Below are 18623 nucleotides of genomic sequence, written 5' to 3' on the forward strand. Positions count from 1 at the left end.
TTTATTGGATTGATATAGTCTATTTTTAGAGATTTGATACATCTCATCTGTAAAACCATTCAGACTTAAACAGGTTTTTTTGTGGCTTGATTTTTATGTGAGGGTGAGGGTAGTCAGGGCTTGCCTTGTGACTCAGATGGTAAAGAATCTGCCTGCAAAGCATCAGACCCAGGTTTGATCCCTGGGTCAGGAAGATCCCCTGGAGAGGGAAAGGCTACACTCCTGTATTCTTGCCTGGAGAATTCCATGGACAGAGGAGCCTGGAGTCCATGGGAGAAATAAAGGATGTGGATTTTAAACTATTAATTTATCTTCCTTAATTGTTACAGGTTTACTCAAGTTTTTTATTTGTTTGAATCACAGTTTATATATTTTTCCTAAGAAACTACCCATTTAATCTGAGTTTTCCATATTTTTGGTATCAAGTTGCTCATAGTGTCCCTTTAATATCTCTCTTACCTTTAGCACTTCTCCTTTTATTTCTAATGTAATTTATTTACTCTTTCTCTCTTTTGTTGGGATCATTCTTGTCAGTCTTATCTATTTTGTAATTAGTTTTAAAACCTGCTTTGTTTTCACTGATCTCAGTTTAGGGTTTTTTTTTTTTTTTTTTTTGCTTTGGGATGACCTGTTTTTTTTGTAGTTTTCTTCTTTGTTCTTTCATCTTGATTAAACACTCTAGCTATGTCCTGGGTTGAAAACATTGATTTTCAAGTCTGAATATCAGAAGCAGAAAAATAGTATCCACGTGGGGTACAGAGTAGTCCAGGTGGGGAACAGAGTGGTCCCTCTGGGGAAACATGTGTGGGTTTATTTCTGAGCTCTGTATTCTGTTTCATTAATCCATATGTCTGTTCTTCTGCCAATATCATGCTGTTTTGATTACAGTAGTTTTGTAATATTGTCTGAAGTCTGGGTGAGTTATACCTCTTGCTTTGTTTTTTTTTTTCTTCAGGATTGCTTTGGCAATTCTGGATCTTTTAGGAGATCCAGAATCTATATCCAAAGTATAAATTTTAGGCTTATTCTGGTTCTGAGAAAAAGTCATGGATATTTTGATAGGTATTGCATTAAATATATTGATTGCTTTGGGCTGCGTGACCATTTTAACAGATTTAATTTTTATAATCCAAGAGCATGGGATATCTTCCCATTTCTTTAATTTATCTTCAGTTTCCTTTATTAATGTTTTATAGTTTTCAGCATATAAATCTTTAACCTCCTTGGTGAGGTTTATTCCTAAGTATTTTACTTTTTAATGTGATTTTAAAAGGGACATTCATTTACATTCTCTTTCTGATATTTTATTGTTAGTGTAAAGAAATGCAAGAAGTTTCTGTATGTTAATCTTGTATCCTCCTACCTTGCAGTGTTTATCAGTTCTTGTAGTTTGTGTATAGAGTCTAGGGTTTACTATATATCATGTCATACCATCTACAGATAATGACAGTTTTACCTCTTCCTACCAATTTGAATACTTTTTCTTTTTCTTGTCTGATTGGTGTTGCTAGAACTTCCAATACTGTGTTGAAGGAAAGTGAGGGTCGGCATCCTTGTCTTGTTCCAAATTTTAGGTGGAAGGCTTTCAGCTTTTCACCATTGAGTACTATATTGGCTGTGTATGTGTCATAGATAGCTTTTAGTATGTTAAAGTATGTTTCCTCTATACTCACTTTTGTAAGGGTTTTAATCATGAAGGGATGTTGAATTTTATCAGATACTTTTTTCTGCATCTATTAAGATGATCATATGATTATTATCTTTTCTTCGCTTTTGATGTGGTAGATCATATTGACTGATTTATGTATGTTGAACCATACTTTTGACCCTGGGATCAATCTTATTGTTCATGGTATATGATCTTTCTAAGTGTTGTTGGATTCAGTTTTCTCATATTTTGTTTGTATATCTATATTCATCAAAGATACTGCCCGTAATTTTTTTTTTTTGATAGTGTCTTTGTGTGGTTTTGGTATCAGGGTAGTGGTGGCTTCATAGCCTATCTTTGGAAGTGTTCCCTCCTCTTCAGTCTTCTGGAAGAGTTTGAGAAAAATTAGTATAAGTTCTTCTTTGTATGGTTGGTAGAATTTGCCTGTGAAACCATCTGGTTCTGGACTTTTGTTTGTAAGGAGTTTTTTTTTTTTTTTAATTACAGATTCTGTTTCATTTCTAGTGATTGGTTGGTCTGTTTAAGATCTATTTCTTCTAGATTCAGTTTTGGAGAGCTGTATGTTTCTACAAAGTTATCCATTTCTTCTAGATTTTCTAATTGTTCATGGTATTGTCTTACAGTTTTTTGTGTTTCTGTGGTATCAGTTGTGATTTCTCCTCTTTGATTTCTTACTTTATTTGGGTCTTCTCTCTTTTTTTCTTGGTGAGCCTGGCCATAGGTTTGTCAATTTTGTTTACCCTTTCAAAGAACCAGCTGTTAGTTTCATTGTTTTGTTTTGTTTTTCCTAGTTTTTTGAATCTCTCTCTATTTATTCCCTCCCTCATCTTTATTACCTCCTTCCTTCTGCTGACTTTAGGTTTTGTTTGTTCTTCTTTTTCCAGTTCTTTTGGGTAGTGGATTAGATTGCTTATTTCAACTTTTTTTTTTTCCTTAAAGAAGGCCTATATCACTATGAACTTCCCTCTGAGAACTTGTTTTACAGATTTTAATGTGCAGTGACTTTATCAGGGTAATATAACTGTACAAACTAGATACTTGATTTAGTGAGGAGGTTGTAAACATTTAGTGATCACAGTTTCAGGGTTTTGTTTTTTTATCTGTGTGACTGGTTAGATTTCCTGTGGCTTTCATTAAGGTTATTATGTTTTTATTTAACATATCACTAACACTTCAAAATTTTAAATAGGTTTACATTGTAATGTTTTCTGATTCAAACAAATGGTAAGCAATTTCAGATTTAGGTCATTTACCTTAATGTTTTTGTATTCTTTGTCCACTTAAGGTCACACTAGACCCAAAGTGGAGGAAGCTCTTATTAATGAAGAAGCGATTTTGAACCTCATGGAAAACAGTCAGACTTTTCAGCCTTTGACCCAGAGACTGAGTGAGTCACCAGTTTTCTGTAAGCAACTATTCTGTCATAAATTTTCAGTATGTTAAATCAACAAAAGTGCACATATCAGGTAGTATTTTTTCTTTTATTTGAAGAGGTTAAAGTTGCATGTTGAATAAATTCTTACTCAGTATAGAATGAAATCTTGCATTGAGAAGTGTAGTTTCTTTTTTTGTTTTCCATACAGCTTTTTCTGTTAAATAGTTGGAAAAGAAAATAATTCTCTTTTTCTTAACTTCACTTTGGTTGGAAGAGAACTGTATTGCTTTAAGGAGAAATGTGTTTATTTTGAATTAAAATTCTTCAAAGTTAAGTACATTAATAAAATACTATGATTGATTCTTTGTTAATAAGTCTCAGAAATTTCCCTGGACAACACCTTTCAAGCTATTAATTCTTGACTAGCATAGGATATAACAGTTATTTCTGAGTATCTTTATATTTCCATAAATGTATTTTCATTAATATTATAAGCCATTTATTAGATTTCATTTCAGTAATTTACTCTAAATTACTGATATCTTTTTCAGAAATGTTTTTAAATTTTCATTGCAAAAAGTGAAATATCACTGAACTTCCTGCATCTTGTTTTGCTTGGTGTAATGATTTTATGTTTCTTGCTCACTTTGTTTTTCCATTTTTACTGTATCAAATGAGGTATAGCTTTAGATGTGATCCTACCCTTCCACAGTATCTTCTCTCTGTTGTTTACATTTTCATTTGAGTGGAAGATTAATTCATTGACTAGGGACAATATCAAAATTACTGTACACAGTCATATTTCAAGAACATTTTATATGGAGGTAGGTAACTTTTTTCTTTTTTAAATGAATGGCATGACATATATAGAAAGAAATGCTCCAAAGACCACATCTAAAAATTAATTTGAAGTTTATAAATAAAATGTTTTATTTCTCTGAGTAAATAAATATGTTATATGCCTAAATTATATTTTAGTTATAAAAAGACAGTTAAAGAAATTGAAAAAGAGAAAGGTGTATTCTTATGTCATCATACTAAGTGGATAAAATGTATCACCAGCTGATATAATTTTCACTTATCTAAAGTTGCAAAAAATACAGTCTCAATGTTAGTCAAAGATCTGAGTCAAATATATATAAATCATTTGCTAATATTAACTTTTTAAAAAGTATGTCAGGAAAAATAAACTGCAATCTAGGTTTAAGAAATGGATTTTTGCCAAAATAGCCTCTATAAGCAAATATCTTCAATTTTGCCTTATATTTGGGTAGCATGATGAACTAGTTTCTTCATTGTCAACAAAACCTGAAACTTTCCCCATTTACTAAACTATTATATTTTACAGAGAAAAAGGTTGTGTACTAGATTGGAACAGCCTCCTTCTTTATAATTTTTTTTAGATAATAACTTTAAATGGGATGCAATTCACATTTTGTAAAACTAACCTTCTACCTTGTACAGTTCAGTGGTTGTCAGCATTTCATGTAGTTACGCAATCATTTTCACTCTCTGATCACAGAACATTTTTATCACTCTAAAGAAAAGAAACCCCATACCCATTTGTAGTCCCTTCTCTCTCTTCCCTCCTCTCAGCCTCTGGCAACTTCTAATCTGTTTTCTCTTTTGTTAGGTTTACCTATATTGGGCATTTCATATAAATGGAATCATATAACCTTTGTTTCTGTATTCTTTTCACTAAGCATAATGTTTTTAAGGTATATATGTTTTCATGTTGAGGTATATATCAGTGCTTCATTTCTTTTTACTACTGAATAATGTTGTATCATATGGATATAAACCATATTTCATTTCTCTGTGCTTCAGTTGATGGATATTTGAGTTGTTTCCACTGTTTTGTCTATTGTGAGTAATGCAGCTATGATTATTCATGTATAGGTGTTCATGTGGACACATGTTTTCACTTCTTTGGGGTATATACCTACGAATGGAATTACTGGGTCTCCTGGTAACTCTGTGTTTAACATTTTAATAAACTGCCAAACTTTTTTTCCCCCAGAGCAGCTGCACCATTGTACAGTTTGACCAGCAGTATATGAGGGCTCCAATTTTTTCACATATTGTCAACACTTGTTATTATCTGTCTTTGATTTTAGCAAACCTAGTACATATGATGTGATATCTCAGTGGTGGTCTTCAGGAAGTAATGCTATTAATCACTTGTAAAGCTCTCCTGTGTTTTTCAATTACAGGTTTTGTTTGGTTATCCTGTGAGCTAAATATATCTCAAATGAGGGATAAGGTGTTCACATGTTTCACTTAGCATTAATTCATATATTTACTATATATTTATTATAATCATTTGTGATTATATTTCATTTAGTGCTCCTCAGCCTTACTTAAGCAGTAAGAGCTTGAGCAGCTTGTTAACATGCAAATTCCTGAGCCTTGCCTCAGAAATTCTAATTCAATAGATGTGAGATGGTGTCTTAAGAATTTTCTTCTTAATAAGAACACAAAATCATTCTAGTACAGGTGGTCCAAGGGTCGCACTTTGATGGAAGAACTATATCAATACATAAATCTCTGTACCAGCTGCATTCTTTCAGCATGTGCCAGCATATATGATTCTTAATGTTTTATATATAATTGATCTGAATTATTTAGAAAATTTAAGTTATTTGTTGGCGATGCTTTACTTGTTTTGTAGTGGACAGTAGTCCTGATGAGGCTCTGGTACATCTTCTTGCTGGTTTGGAAAATGACGGATATCACAGGGGAAGAAATAGGATGCCGTCACCATGTCGTCCCTTTGGAAACAGTAAAAATCCTCAAAATAGCGATGATGAAGAAAATGAACCACAGATTGAAAAAGAAGAAATGGAGCTTAGTTTGGTAATGTCTCAGAGATGGGACAGCAATATTGAAGAACACTGTGCCAAAAAGAGGTAACTTTTTAGTTATTTCAGTTCCTTTAATTAATAACTTTCTGTCATTATCAATGTTCTTTAATCAGAAATTCTTACTGTTATTCATAATAAAAAGCACCTTATAAACTAAATTGACTTAAATCTCTTTTAAATAGTGCCTTGTTTCTAATGTGGAATAAACTTCATATTCCAAGTGAAATGAAATTTTGGTACATTTAAAAAGATTAAACCTAACTTTTCCCCCATTATTACTGAGGTATAAGACATACATCACTGTATGAGTTTTTGATGTACAGCATAAGGATTTGATTTATGTATATTGTGAAATGATTACCACAGTAGTTTTAGTTATCATCTCATAGATACGATAAAAAGAAATGGGGATATGCGTATGGAATGCAGAAGGATGGCACTGATGAACCTATTTGTAAGGAAGCAGTGGAGATGCAGACATAGAGAATGGACTGACGGATACAGTGGAGGAAGGAGAGAGTGGGAGGAATTGAGAGAATAACGTGGAAGTCTATACATTGCCATGTGTAAAATAGATAGCAAGTGGGAATTTGCTGTGTGACACAGGGAGCTCAACCCAGTGCTCTGTGACAACCTAGAGGGGTGGGCTGAGATAGGAGATGGGAGGGGGTTCAGAAGTGAGGGGACATTTGTAGACCTGTGGGTGATTCATGTTGATGGATGGCAGAGGCCAACACAATATTGTAAAGCAATTATCCTCTAATACAAAGGAAACGAAACAAAAAATGGGGGATTATTTCCTTGTAATTTGAACTGTTATGATTTACCCTCTTAACTTTCATATATGTCATACAGTAATGGTAACTATAGTCACTGTGTTGTACATTATATTACCTAGTCTTATTTATCTTATAACTAGAAGTTTGTGTCTTTTGACCACCTTGCTTAAATTCATGCTCTCCCCGTACACCTAACTTAGAAATCATCTGTTTATATACACAATATGTGTGTCCTAAATGGAACAAAATAGAAGTGCCTCCTTATCTCAGAAATTGAAAAAAGAGAGCCCACTTTCTGATATTTTGTTGTTAGTTGTATGGAGATGCAACGAATTTCTTTATATTAATTTTGTACCCAGCAACTTTACCACATTCGTTGATGAGCTCTAGTAGGTTTTGGTGGTGTCTCTAGGATTTTCTGTATGTAGCATCACGTCATCTGCATACACTGAGTTTTAATTCTTTTGCAGTTTGAATTCTTTTTATTTTTCTTCTCTGATTGTTGTGGCTGAGACTTCCAAAACTGTGTTGAATAAAAGTGTCAAGAGTGGGCATTCTTGTCTTGTTCCTGATCTTAGAGGAAATACTTTCAGCTTTTCATCATTGAGTATGGTATTAGGTGTGGGTTTGTCATGAATGGCTTGTACTACATTGAGGTATGTTCCCTCTGGACTACAACAAACTCTGGAAAATTCTGAAAGAGATGGGAATACCAGACCACCTGACCTGCCTCTTGAGAACTCTGTATGCAGGTCAGGAAGCAACAGTTAGAACTGGACATGGAACAACAGACTGGTTCCAAATAGGAAAAGGAGTACATCAAGGCTGTATATTGTCACCCTGCTTATTTAACTTCTATGCAGAGTACATCATGAGAAACGCTGGGCTGGAAGAAGTACAAGCTGGAATCCAGATTGCCAGGAGAAATATCAACAACCTCAGATATGCAGATGACACCACCCTTATGGCAGAAAGTGAAGAGGAGCTAAAAAGCCTCTTGATGAAAGTGAAAGAGGAGAGCGAAGAAAGCTCAGCATTCAGAAAACGAAGATCATGGCATCTGGTCCTATCACTTCATGGCAAACAGACGGGAAAACAGTAACAGGCTATTTTTTCAGGCTCCAAAATCACTGCAGATGATGATTGCAGCCGTGAAATTAAAAGACGCTTACTCGGAAGAAAAGTTATGATGAACCTAGACAGCGTATTAAAAAGCAGAGACATTACTTTGCCAACAAAGGTCTGTCTAGTCAAAGCTATGCTTTTTCCAGAAATCATGTATGGATATGAGAGTTGGACTGTGAAGAAAGCTGAGTGCCGAAGAATTGATGCTTTTGAACTGTGGTGTTGGAGAAGACTCTTGAGAGTCCCTTGGACTGCAAGGAGATCCAACCAGTCCATCCTGAAGGAAGTCAGTCCTGAATATTCATTGGAAGGACTGATGCTGAAACAAACTCCAGTACTTTAGCCACCTGATGCGAAGAACTGACTCATTTGAAAAAACCCTGATGCTGGGAAAGATTGAAGGCGGGAGAAGGGAATGACAGAGGATGAGATGGTTGGATGGCATCACCAACTCAATGGACATAAGTTTGAGTAAACTCTGGGAGCTGGTGATGGACAGGGAGGCCTGGCATGCTGCAGTCTATGAGGTGGCAAAGAGTTGGACATGACTGAGTGACTGAACTGATGATGTTCCCTCTATGCCCATTTTCTAGAGTTTCTATCATAAATGGATATTAAATTTTATAAAAGCTTTTATCAAAAGCTTTTTCTGCATCTGTTGATATGATCAGATAGTCTTTATTCTTCAATTTGTTAATGTGGTATATCACATTGACTTGCGAATACTGAAAAATCCTTGCATTCCTGGGGTAAATCCTACTTGAACGTGGTGTATGGTATTCGATGTATTGCTGCTGTCAGTTTGTAAGTATTTTATTGAGGATTTTTGAATCTATTTTTATTAGTAATACTAGCCTGTAATTTTCTTTTTATGTGGTATCCTTGTTCAGTTTTTGTATCATGATCCTGGTGGCCTCGTAGAATGAGTTTGAGATGATGGCTATTAGCTAAAACTATTGTGGTAATCATTTCACAATGTATGTAAGTCAAACCTTTATGCTGTGCATCAAAAATTCATAGTCGTTTGTGTCAATTATATCTCAATAATGAAAAAAATAAAGTTAGGTTTAATCTCTTTAAATGTTCCAAAATTTTAAATATGACCCCAATCTCATATTTAACTTGCCTTTCTGTACATCTCTATCTGTTGTTAAACTTACCTAGTTTGGATAGTTTTATTATTTATCTGGAAAGCAAACCACTTTTTTAACTGGTTGGCTTGCTTCTAGTTCTGCTCCCCTGTAATAGGAGTGATAATTATGATCATTAAATGGACACTTCATGGGCATTTACAAAGGGAAGCAGAAAATATAAAGACCCTTTATGAGGTCAACTCATGCTCTACTGTCTTTATATCTTTTCAAAATATGGTTACTTAGGGAAATGCAATAGTCAATTGAGTCTTAATTTTAGCCAGATGTTTAACAAAGTCCTACTTAACATCCTTATAGGTAAGAAGAATCGTAGTAGTGACTGATTAGATGGGTTCATAGGGAACGTGCATGATTTTGCATTCAAAAACCACTTAAATGCTTGCTTTGTGCCAAATGTCATGCTTGATTGAATTGAGATTGTCAGAAACATTGGAAATTGATAATTCATTGGATGACAGAATATAGATTCAAAAATATCTTGAAACTGAAAAGATGATGCCTAATAAGGTGTAGGTTTTTTTGTTCAGTCAGTCAGTTTCACAAATATAGACTAGGTAGACAGTTTCTGTGGGAAAGCCATAAATTGTACTTTATTAAGAGCACAGTAAATCTGTAGTGTATGATTGCCAAAATAGTGAATTTAGTTATTGACTACCAGATGTACCTGAGGTAACATTTATTAGTCTGATAGATTTTGGATTTTATTAGTAAAATAATTAGAGTATTTATTTGACGTATTGAAATCTTGCTGTAATACGTTGGGTTGCTTTTATATTTCAGCAAAGTTTGTTAACTATTCGATATTTTTATTTGATTGATCATGTGGCATTAATGAAGCATTTTTCTTATTTCCATGTGTTTTTCTTTTGTCTTTGTTGTTCTTTCATTGTTTTATTTTGATATTGTCCCTTTGATTCTTACCTTCAATCTATTAGCATTTCTTCTACAGTTTCTTAGACTGTACCTGGTTTAGCTATTTAAATTTTCATGCCCATATTAGGTAGATATGCATTCAAATATGTAACATTCTTGTAAAATCACCATCTTCTTATTCCCAGTAGTGCCAACATGTTTAAAATAATAGGCCTCATTTATCCCATAATGATTTAATGTTCGTGTATTCATTGACTGGATCATTTCTGTGAAAATCACCCTGAGGTTAACCTTGGAAAAATATCTTGAACATTTATAAAAGCATATTAGAGATAGAAGTATAGTATCTAGAATGGGAGTCATTTAATTTCTGCTCATATATTGGATATTATATTCTGTCCCAAGTACCATATTTTAAGCATACTGAAAAAGTAGAGAGAAAGAACACTAGAAGGATTTGTGAACACTGTCACTTTTTTTTTCTTTTTTTACTTTATTTTACTTTGCAATACTGTATTGGTTTTGCCATACATTGACATGAATCCACCACGGGTGTATACAAGCTCCCAATCCTGAATCCCCCTCCCACCTCCCACCCCATATCATCTCTCTGGATCATCCCCATGCACCAGCCCCAAGCATCCTGTATCCTGTATCGAACATAGACTGGCACTTCGTTTCTTACATGATAGTATACATGTTTCAATGCCATTCTCCCAAATCATCCCACCCTCTCCTTCTCCCTCAGAGTCCAAAAGTCTGTTCTGTACATCTATGTCTCTTTTGCTGTCTTGCATACAGGGTCATCATTACCATCTTTCTAAATGCCGTATGTATGTGTCAGTATACTGTATTGGTGTTTTTCTTTCTGGCTTACTTCACTTTGTATAATTGGCTCCAGTTTCATCCGTCTCATTAGAACTGATTCAAATGTATTCTTTTCAATGGCTGAGTAATACTCCATTGTGTATATGTACCACAGCTTTCTTATCCATTCATCTGCTGATGGACATCTAGGTTGTTTCCATGTCCTGGCTATTATAAACAAGCACTGTCACTTTTAAAGAACAGTGGAAAGAATAGATAATGTTTACTCTAATTAGAAAAGAATTACGAAACGAATGATAAAAATCCCTTCAAATATTTTAAAAGTTATCATGTGGAACATGGCATAGATATGCTACATATGGCTACACAGGACAAAGGCAGAAATGAAAGATTTTTGTATAGTATAGGAAGAAAATTATTAACAGTTGAGCTATTAATAATTGTTATTTGGAAAAGGTTTAATGAGAAAATTATTCTACATATAATAAAGTAAAATTTTCAAGACAAGTGAACGAAAAAGGTGTGGGTAGAAGGTAAGTTTGCCCATCCAGATGGAAGGGAAAATACCAAGCTATGATCTAGTGAAAAATGTAAATTTGTAGGAGGTAGAACTTAAGGAGAGTATCCATCTGGACTTCACAGTCCATCTGCATTCCTCAGTAACCCTGATTTTATAGCTCCTGCTGGGAGTGACTCAATACCTGTACTGCTTCCTAGCCTATGTATCTGACCCCTTTTATTTTCTCTTTCAGCCCTGACCTGAATACCCCCTTGCCTGTCTTTTTGTTTTTTCCAATCATAATGTAATAATTGTATATCTATGGAGACTTCTTAGAATATCCCAAGATGTCACCTTTTAGAAATTACTCACCTAAGCTGTTATATGTGTATATTTAATGATAAGATAAAGGGGACAATATAAGGAAGAACATAACTAGCTATAGTAATCCAGGATATTGTGGAGCTATGAATACAGGAATGATGGTATCCTTCTAGCTTACATGAAAGGGATTGTAAAGTCTATTTACAGTAACTTTTGATGGGGCATGATAGCAAAGCAAAGTAAATCTGCTTTTCTTTTTAAAGTTTTAATTTTCAGATCTGCTTTGTTCAGTTTTACTATTATAGTGTCAAATTAGGCAAATTATTTGAGTCTGAGATGTTTTTTTCTAATGCTCATACTCACTGATGAATCTTAATGTTCCCTAGATCACTGTGCAGAAATACCCATAGAAGCTCAACAGAAGAAGAAGATTCATCTTCAGAAGAAGAAATGGAATGGAGTAATAACAGTTTGCTTCTAGCCAATCTTTCTATACCTCAGTTAGATGGAACTGCCGAAGAAAATAGTGGTAAGTAAACTAATCTGCTGTGAGCATTTTGTTATTTAGGGGCTGGAAATATATTTGATTTTGAAAAATATAATCACACACTCTACACAGTTGGCTAAGTGAGACTATGACAATACTGTTAGATTTTGTCCTTCTCAAAGATGTTTTCTTTTGAGAGAATGTAGATAAAGTATGTCTTTTCTCATTTCTAAGAGGATAGCTTTTATCAATCATTGATTAGGGCTTTATAAACTTCAATCAGTTTATTGTAACATTTAAGCATAGAAAACTATAAGAAATATGCTTAGCTTATTTAAAGTGATAATGCAAAAAAAGTGATAATGCAAAGATGTGTGTTATTTTATGGAAACTTACCAAGGCAATGAGATTTTCCCCCTTATTCTCTCAAAAAGCATGAATATTGATACCATCTGTTTTTAATCAAAGGCATGTGTTTAAAATAATGACTAATAGTCAAATGTAACTATCTCTCGATTATTCAGATTGAGATATCATCCTAATGATAAAAACAACCTTTCTGTTGAGTTAACTATTTTAAACATACAAATGTAATTTCATATAATTTCTTTCATGGTGATAGCATCATGACATAGGAAAATATTTTAAAAATTAGAAGAGTTGAAGTTAAGCAAATTCTTTTTTCCCTCATTTCAGACAATCCACTGAACAATGAAAATTCTAGAACCCACTCTTCTGTGATTGCAACAAGCAAGCTATCAGTAAAACCTTCCATCTTTCACAAAGATGCTGCTACATTAGAACCCCCATCTTCTGCTAAGATTACCTTTCAGTGTAAACACACAAGTGCCCTTTCTTCCCATGTTTTGAACAAGGAAGATTTAATTGAAGACCTTTCACAGCCAAGCAAACTAGAGAAAAGTCTAGATCATTCAGTCACTTCTTTTACAAATGAAAGCACTTACTCTGTGAAATATCCTGGATCTTTAAGCAGTTCTGTCCATTCAGAAAACTCTCATAAAGAGAGTGGTAAGAAAGATGTCCTCCCAGTATCTTCCTGTGAAAGTAGTACTTTTGATTATGAAGACAATATTCCACCCGTTACAAGACAAATACCAAGTAGAAAGTATACAAACATTAGAAAAATCGATAAGGATGCCCCTTTTCTACATATGAGCCGTCACACTAATGAAAGTACATTGGGCAAAACTTCTTTCACCTTTTCTGACTTAAATCATTCAAAGAGTAAATTATCCTCTGAAGGAAATGAAAAAGGAAACAGCACAGCTCTCAGTAATTTATTCCCTTCATCATTAAGTGAAAATTGTGAATTGCTGTCTTGCTCAGGGGAAAATAGAACTATGATGCATTCTCTTGATAGCATCGCTGATGAAAGTGGACTAAATAAACTTAAAATTAGATATGAAGAATTTCAAGAACATAAAACAGAAAAACCAAGCCTCAGCCAGCAAGCAGCACATTATATGTTTTTTCCCAGTGTTGTTCTCTCTAATTGTCTCAGTAGGCCCCAAAAGCTCTCTCCTGTCACATATAAACTACAAGCTGGCAATAAACAGTCCCGGTTAAAAATGAATAAAAAGAAGCTTGCAGGTCATCAAGAGACTTCTACCAAAACTGCTGAGACTGGATCCTCAAAAGATAATTGTATACAAAATAATCCTTGTAATAGTAATAATTCTGAGAAAGATAATGTATTGGCTAGCGATTTAATTAAGGTCACCCGTGGAACTTTTGAAAATAAAACATCTACAGACAGTTTTGTAGACTGTCACTTTGGAGAAGGAACCTTAGAAACTGAGCAGTCCTTTGGATTGTATGGAAATAAATACACCCTTAGAGCCAAACGCAAGGTAAATTATGAGAATGAAGATAGTGAGTCAAGTTTTGTAACACACAACTCAAAAATTAACCTACCTCATCCCATGGAAATTGGTGAAAGTTTAGATGGAACTCTCAAATCTCGAAAACGCAGAAAAATGTCCAAAAAGTTGCCCCCTGTCATCATAAAGTACATTATTATTAATAGGTTTAGAGGGAGGAAAAATATGCTTGTGAAACTAGGAAAAATAGACTCTAAAGAAAAACAAGTAATATTAACAGAGGAAAAAATGGAACTGTATAAAAAACTTGCACCTTTGAAGGATTTTTGGCCAAAAGTTCCTGACTCCCCTGCAACCAAATATCCCATTTATCCATTAACACCAAAGAAAAGTCACAGAAGAAAATCAAAACATAAGTCTGCTAAGAAAAAAACTGGTAAACAACAAAGGACAAATAGTGAAAATATTAGAAGAACTTTGTCTTTCAGGAAAAAACGGTCACATGCTATTCTTTCTCCTCCCTCACCATCTTATAATGCTGAAACCGAAGACTGTGACTCAAATTATAGTGATGTTATGTCTAAACTAGGTTTTCTTTCTGAGAGAAGCACAAGTCCCATAAACTCTTCTCCACCTCGCTGCTGGTCTCCCACAGATCCAAGAGCTGAAGAAATTATGGCTGCTGCCGATAAAGAAGCAATGCTTTTTAAGGGTCCTAACGTATATAATAGTAAGACTGTTAATTCCCGTATAGGAAAAAATAGCCGAGCAAGAATGCAGGTTAAGAAATCAAAAACAAAGCTTGTTAATCCCTCTACAGTTTCTAAGAAAAGGAACAAACGAAATCAGACAAATAAACTAGTGGATGATGGAAAAAAGAAACCAAGAGCAAAACAGAAACAAAAAACAAATGAGAAAAGTACACCAAGAAAGCACGTAACACTGAAGGATGAGAAACTGAAATCTCAAGCTGGCCCTGAAGTTCAGTTTGTGCTGAAACATCAGAATGTGCCCGAGACCTCAGATAATTCTGGAGGCTCCCAACTACTTTTTAAACAGAAAGATGTGTCATTAATGGGCTCTGCTATAGATCATCCTCTTTCTGCTCCTGTCCCCACTGGAATTCATGCACAACAGAATTTATCTGGCTGCTTTTCTTCTTTCCTAGAAAGCAAGAAACCTATAGATATGCAGGCCTTCCCCAGTTCACGAGATGATTTGAATTCTTCTGTTGCTTGTAGTTCTTTAGGACCTGCAATCTCAAAAATTAATGTTCAGCGGTCTCATTGTCACAATAGTATGTTTAGTCTAAAAGAATCAAGCTTGATTCAAAAAAATATATTTGACCTTTCAAACCATTTGTCTCAGGTAGCACAGAATACACAGATGTCTTCTGGTATAATGTCTCCAAAGATAGAAGAGAATGCAAATATACAGAAAAGCTATTTGTCATCTCTTGGAAAGTTAAATGAATATCGTAACTCCCTAGAATCAAAGCCAGACCAGACGTATGCCCCTAATTTTTTGCATTGCAAAGATAGTCAGCAGCAGATTGTGTGCATGGCAGAACGTTCAAAGCACAGTGAAACTTGTTCTCCAGGAAATGCAGCTTCAGAGGAAAGTCAGATGCCTAATAATTGCTTTGTAACTTCTTTGAGAAGCCCAATCAAACAAATAGCTTGGGAGCAAAAACAAAGGGGTTTTATTTTAGACATGTCAAACTTTAAACCTGAAAGGGTAAAGCAGAAGCCATTGTCAGAAGCGGTTTCACAAACCAAAGCACTTTCTCAGTGTAGGAATCGAAATGTGTCAGCACCTTCAGCCTTTGGTGAAGGACAGTCTGGACTGGCAGTTCTAAAAGAATTGTTGCAGAAAAGACAACAGAAAGCACAAAATGCAAATAGTATACAAGACCCGTTATCTAATAAACAGCAGCCAGACAAAAATATCTCTGTTTCCCTTGAGCATAACAAATCAGTTAAAAGAACACGATCAGTAACATCTCCAAGAAAACCTCGAACTCCCAGAAGTACAAAACCTAAAGAAAAAATTCCCAAACTTCTTAAAGTAGACTCTCTAAATTTACAAAACTCTGGCCAATTGGATAACTCCCTGTCAGATGATAGTCCCATCTTCTTTTCAGATCCAGGTTTTGAAAGTTGTTATTCACTTGAAGATAGCTTGTCCCCTGAACATAATTATAATTTTGATATTAATACAATAGGTCAAACTGGATTTTGTAGTTTTTATTCTGGAAGTCAGTTTGTCCCAGCTGATCAGAATTTGCCTCAGAAGTTTCTAAGTGATGCAGTTCAGGATCTTTTCCCAGGACAAACTGTAGAAAAAACTGAGTTTTTAACTCATGATAACCAGAAATGTGATGAAGACAAACATCATGCCTCAGACTCAACCGCATGGATTCGATCTGGTACTCTAAGTCCTGAACTATATGAGAAATCAGCCATAGAGAGCAATGAGAATCATCGCAACAATCAGTGGAAAAATACCTTTCATCCTCTAACATCTCGGTCTAATTCAATTATGGAGACTTTCTGTATCCAGCAGTCAGAGAACTGTCTAAATGAAAAATCCAGATTAAATAGGAATTCAATAAGCAAGGAAGTGTTTCTTAGCCTCTCACAGCCGGGCAGTTCAGACTGGATTCAAAGTCATACTAGAAAAGAAATGGGGCAGTCTCTTGATGCAGTCAATGCTTCTTTTACTACAATACTATCCTCCCCTGATGGTGAACTTGTAGATGCAGCCTCTGAAGATTTAGAATTGTATGTTTCAAGAAACACTGATGTGTTGACACCAACTCCGGATAGTTCGCCAAGGTCTACCAGCTCTCCCTCGCAATCTAAAAACGGCAGTTTTACCCCTCGAACTGCTCACATTCTGAAACCACTTATGTCCCCACCAAGTAGGGAAGAAATTATGGCAACTTTGTTGGATCATGACCTTTCAGAAACCATTTACCAAGAACCATTTTGCAGTAATCCTTCTGATGTACCAGAAAAGCCCAGGTAATCAAAATTCTTTTTCCCCTTGGGTCACTCTGAATCATTATAATGTATGTAACAAAATTTGATAACTGACTACTACTTTCTCTGTGATACTGTATTTGTAAGTATATCATTATGAAAACAATTTTGTAGTTATGGACATATTAAAAGAATTCACAAACTGGATGGATGGTTGTACCCAGAGAAATTTATTTAAGTTGATCAGTGTTGGTCTTGGATCTGCTGTTTTGCACTGCATCAACATTAAAGGATTAGAGACTGTCTATCACACGATGCCAAGAAGGACATCATAATACTTTTATAGTATCATTTAAAGATAGTATTTATTTCTAAAGTGGTAAGCTTTCATAATTTTAAGAAGAACTTTTTTTAAAAAAATGTTTGAAAATAAGCATACATATGTTTTAAATACTCTTAGGATATTTCTCTAAATGAAGATTATTTTAGGTTGTTTCTATTACATACACTCTCTTTTCATATTGCCAGCATCTTCATTCATATTGTTACTGTTGTTTATACATTTATTAGCGGTACAAGATGGACTTTGATTCCCCTCATCTCTTCTTTTAAGAATCTTTTCAGAAAAGTGATAAACAGAGAGACAGATCCGTGCACACACACAGTCAGTAGCAAAAGGTGAAGGTTTATAAATAGACCACAGCCCTGGCCTATTTATAAACTAGTAGTTAAGTAGGTATCCTGTCCTGCCTGCATCACCAAGGTAGAACATACCTGATAAGAGCTAAATTGGGGACCAGGCTTAATCCAGGAAGTTTAAGGGATGGCTTTTGGCCCTGCCTCTGTGTGTTTGATCCTGTTTACCTAATCAGTTGCAGAGAGAGGCAGTTCATTTCAGCCATCCAGTCAGAAGCAGAGCAGAATTGCCAGGACTGCTGAGGCAGACCCTGCTTAATCTAAATGATGGAAAGAGATAGGATGTGCCAGCAAAGGCAAGAGGCCACACTGCATGTATGCACTGACCTTGAGCAGCACTGTGTTCCTTACCCTACTGAGACAGTGAATGCCAAGCTTTTTACCCAGCAGATGAGCAGTAATTTCTGCAAGAGTCCATTTAAGAAAGGGGTGAGAAAAAGTGATCAGAAATACAGAGTAGAAGTTCCCTCCTCTAAGGATTTGAAGTGAAAGTTAGAAAATCCCTCACCCTCCTTCACCCCCGCACTGCCTGGCACATAGTTTTGCTGTTCTTTCGTGCCTCGTACCCACATTTGAGTTTTTTTTAACATGAATGGAACTCTTCATTTCACTGTCAGAATATATGAACGTTTGTTCCTTAGCCATTAATTTCCATCATTTTGGGGACTTTAACTTTACCAGTAGTGATTATGGTATATTTTTTCATCTGTATTTTCTTCCTTAGCCTTGCACATCTTCTTAATTCTTAGTTAACTTATCATGTCCTAGTCATTTACTCTGTTACTGTTAATTGTTGTCCAACTTTGGTGCTTGTTCTGCAGCTGAAATAAAAGGATATGATAGTCATTATATTTGAAATTTTTACCCTATACAGAGTTTTCTAATTAAAAACTATGTATTCACTGTAGAAAATTTAGGAAAAGAAGAAATAAAAATGACACCATTTCTCTACTTAGTAACAACTATTATAATATTTTATAAAGTTTTCATTTTTAAGTATAGTTTATTTTGTTTTATTGATGTGTTCTTACTGTAGTCACAATATTATGTTGAAATTGATTCACTCACCATTATAATGTAGACACATGCCAAATTTATGATTGTCTTGAAGCGTCATTTTAAATG

At 34.7% G+C, this 18623-nt stretch overlaps 1 protein-coding gene across 1 annotated transcript in view; it reads left to right on the forward strand.

Annotated features, from left to right (window-relative positions):
• REV3L (REV3 like, DNA directed polymerase zeta catalytic subunit) overlaps positions 1–18623 on the forward strand; it is a 175314-nt gene that overhangs the window by 87413 nt on the left and 69278 nt on the right. Inside the window, exons 10-13 of the mRNA XM_068985110.1 lie at positions 2955–3074; positions 5716–5953; positions 11877–12019; positions 12674–16844. Coding sequence (XP_068841211.1) covers positions 2955–3074; positions 5716–5953; positions 11877–12019; positions 12674–16844 — 4672 coding nt within the window. The remainder of the gene's footprint in view (positions 1–2954; positions 3075–5715; positions 5954–11876; positions 12020–12673; positions 16845–18623) is intronic.

This window comes from Capricornis sumatraensis, chromosome 13 (assembly GCF_032405125.1).
Source record: "Capricornis sumatraensis isolate serow.1 chromosome 13, serow.2, whole genome shotgun sequence".
NCBI lineage: Eukaryota > Metazoa > Chordata > Mammalia > Artiodactyla > Bovidae > Capricornis > Capricornis sumatraensis.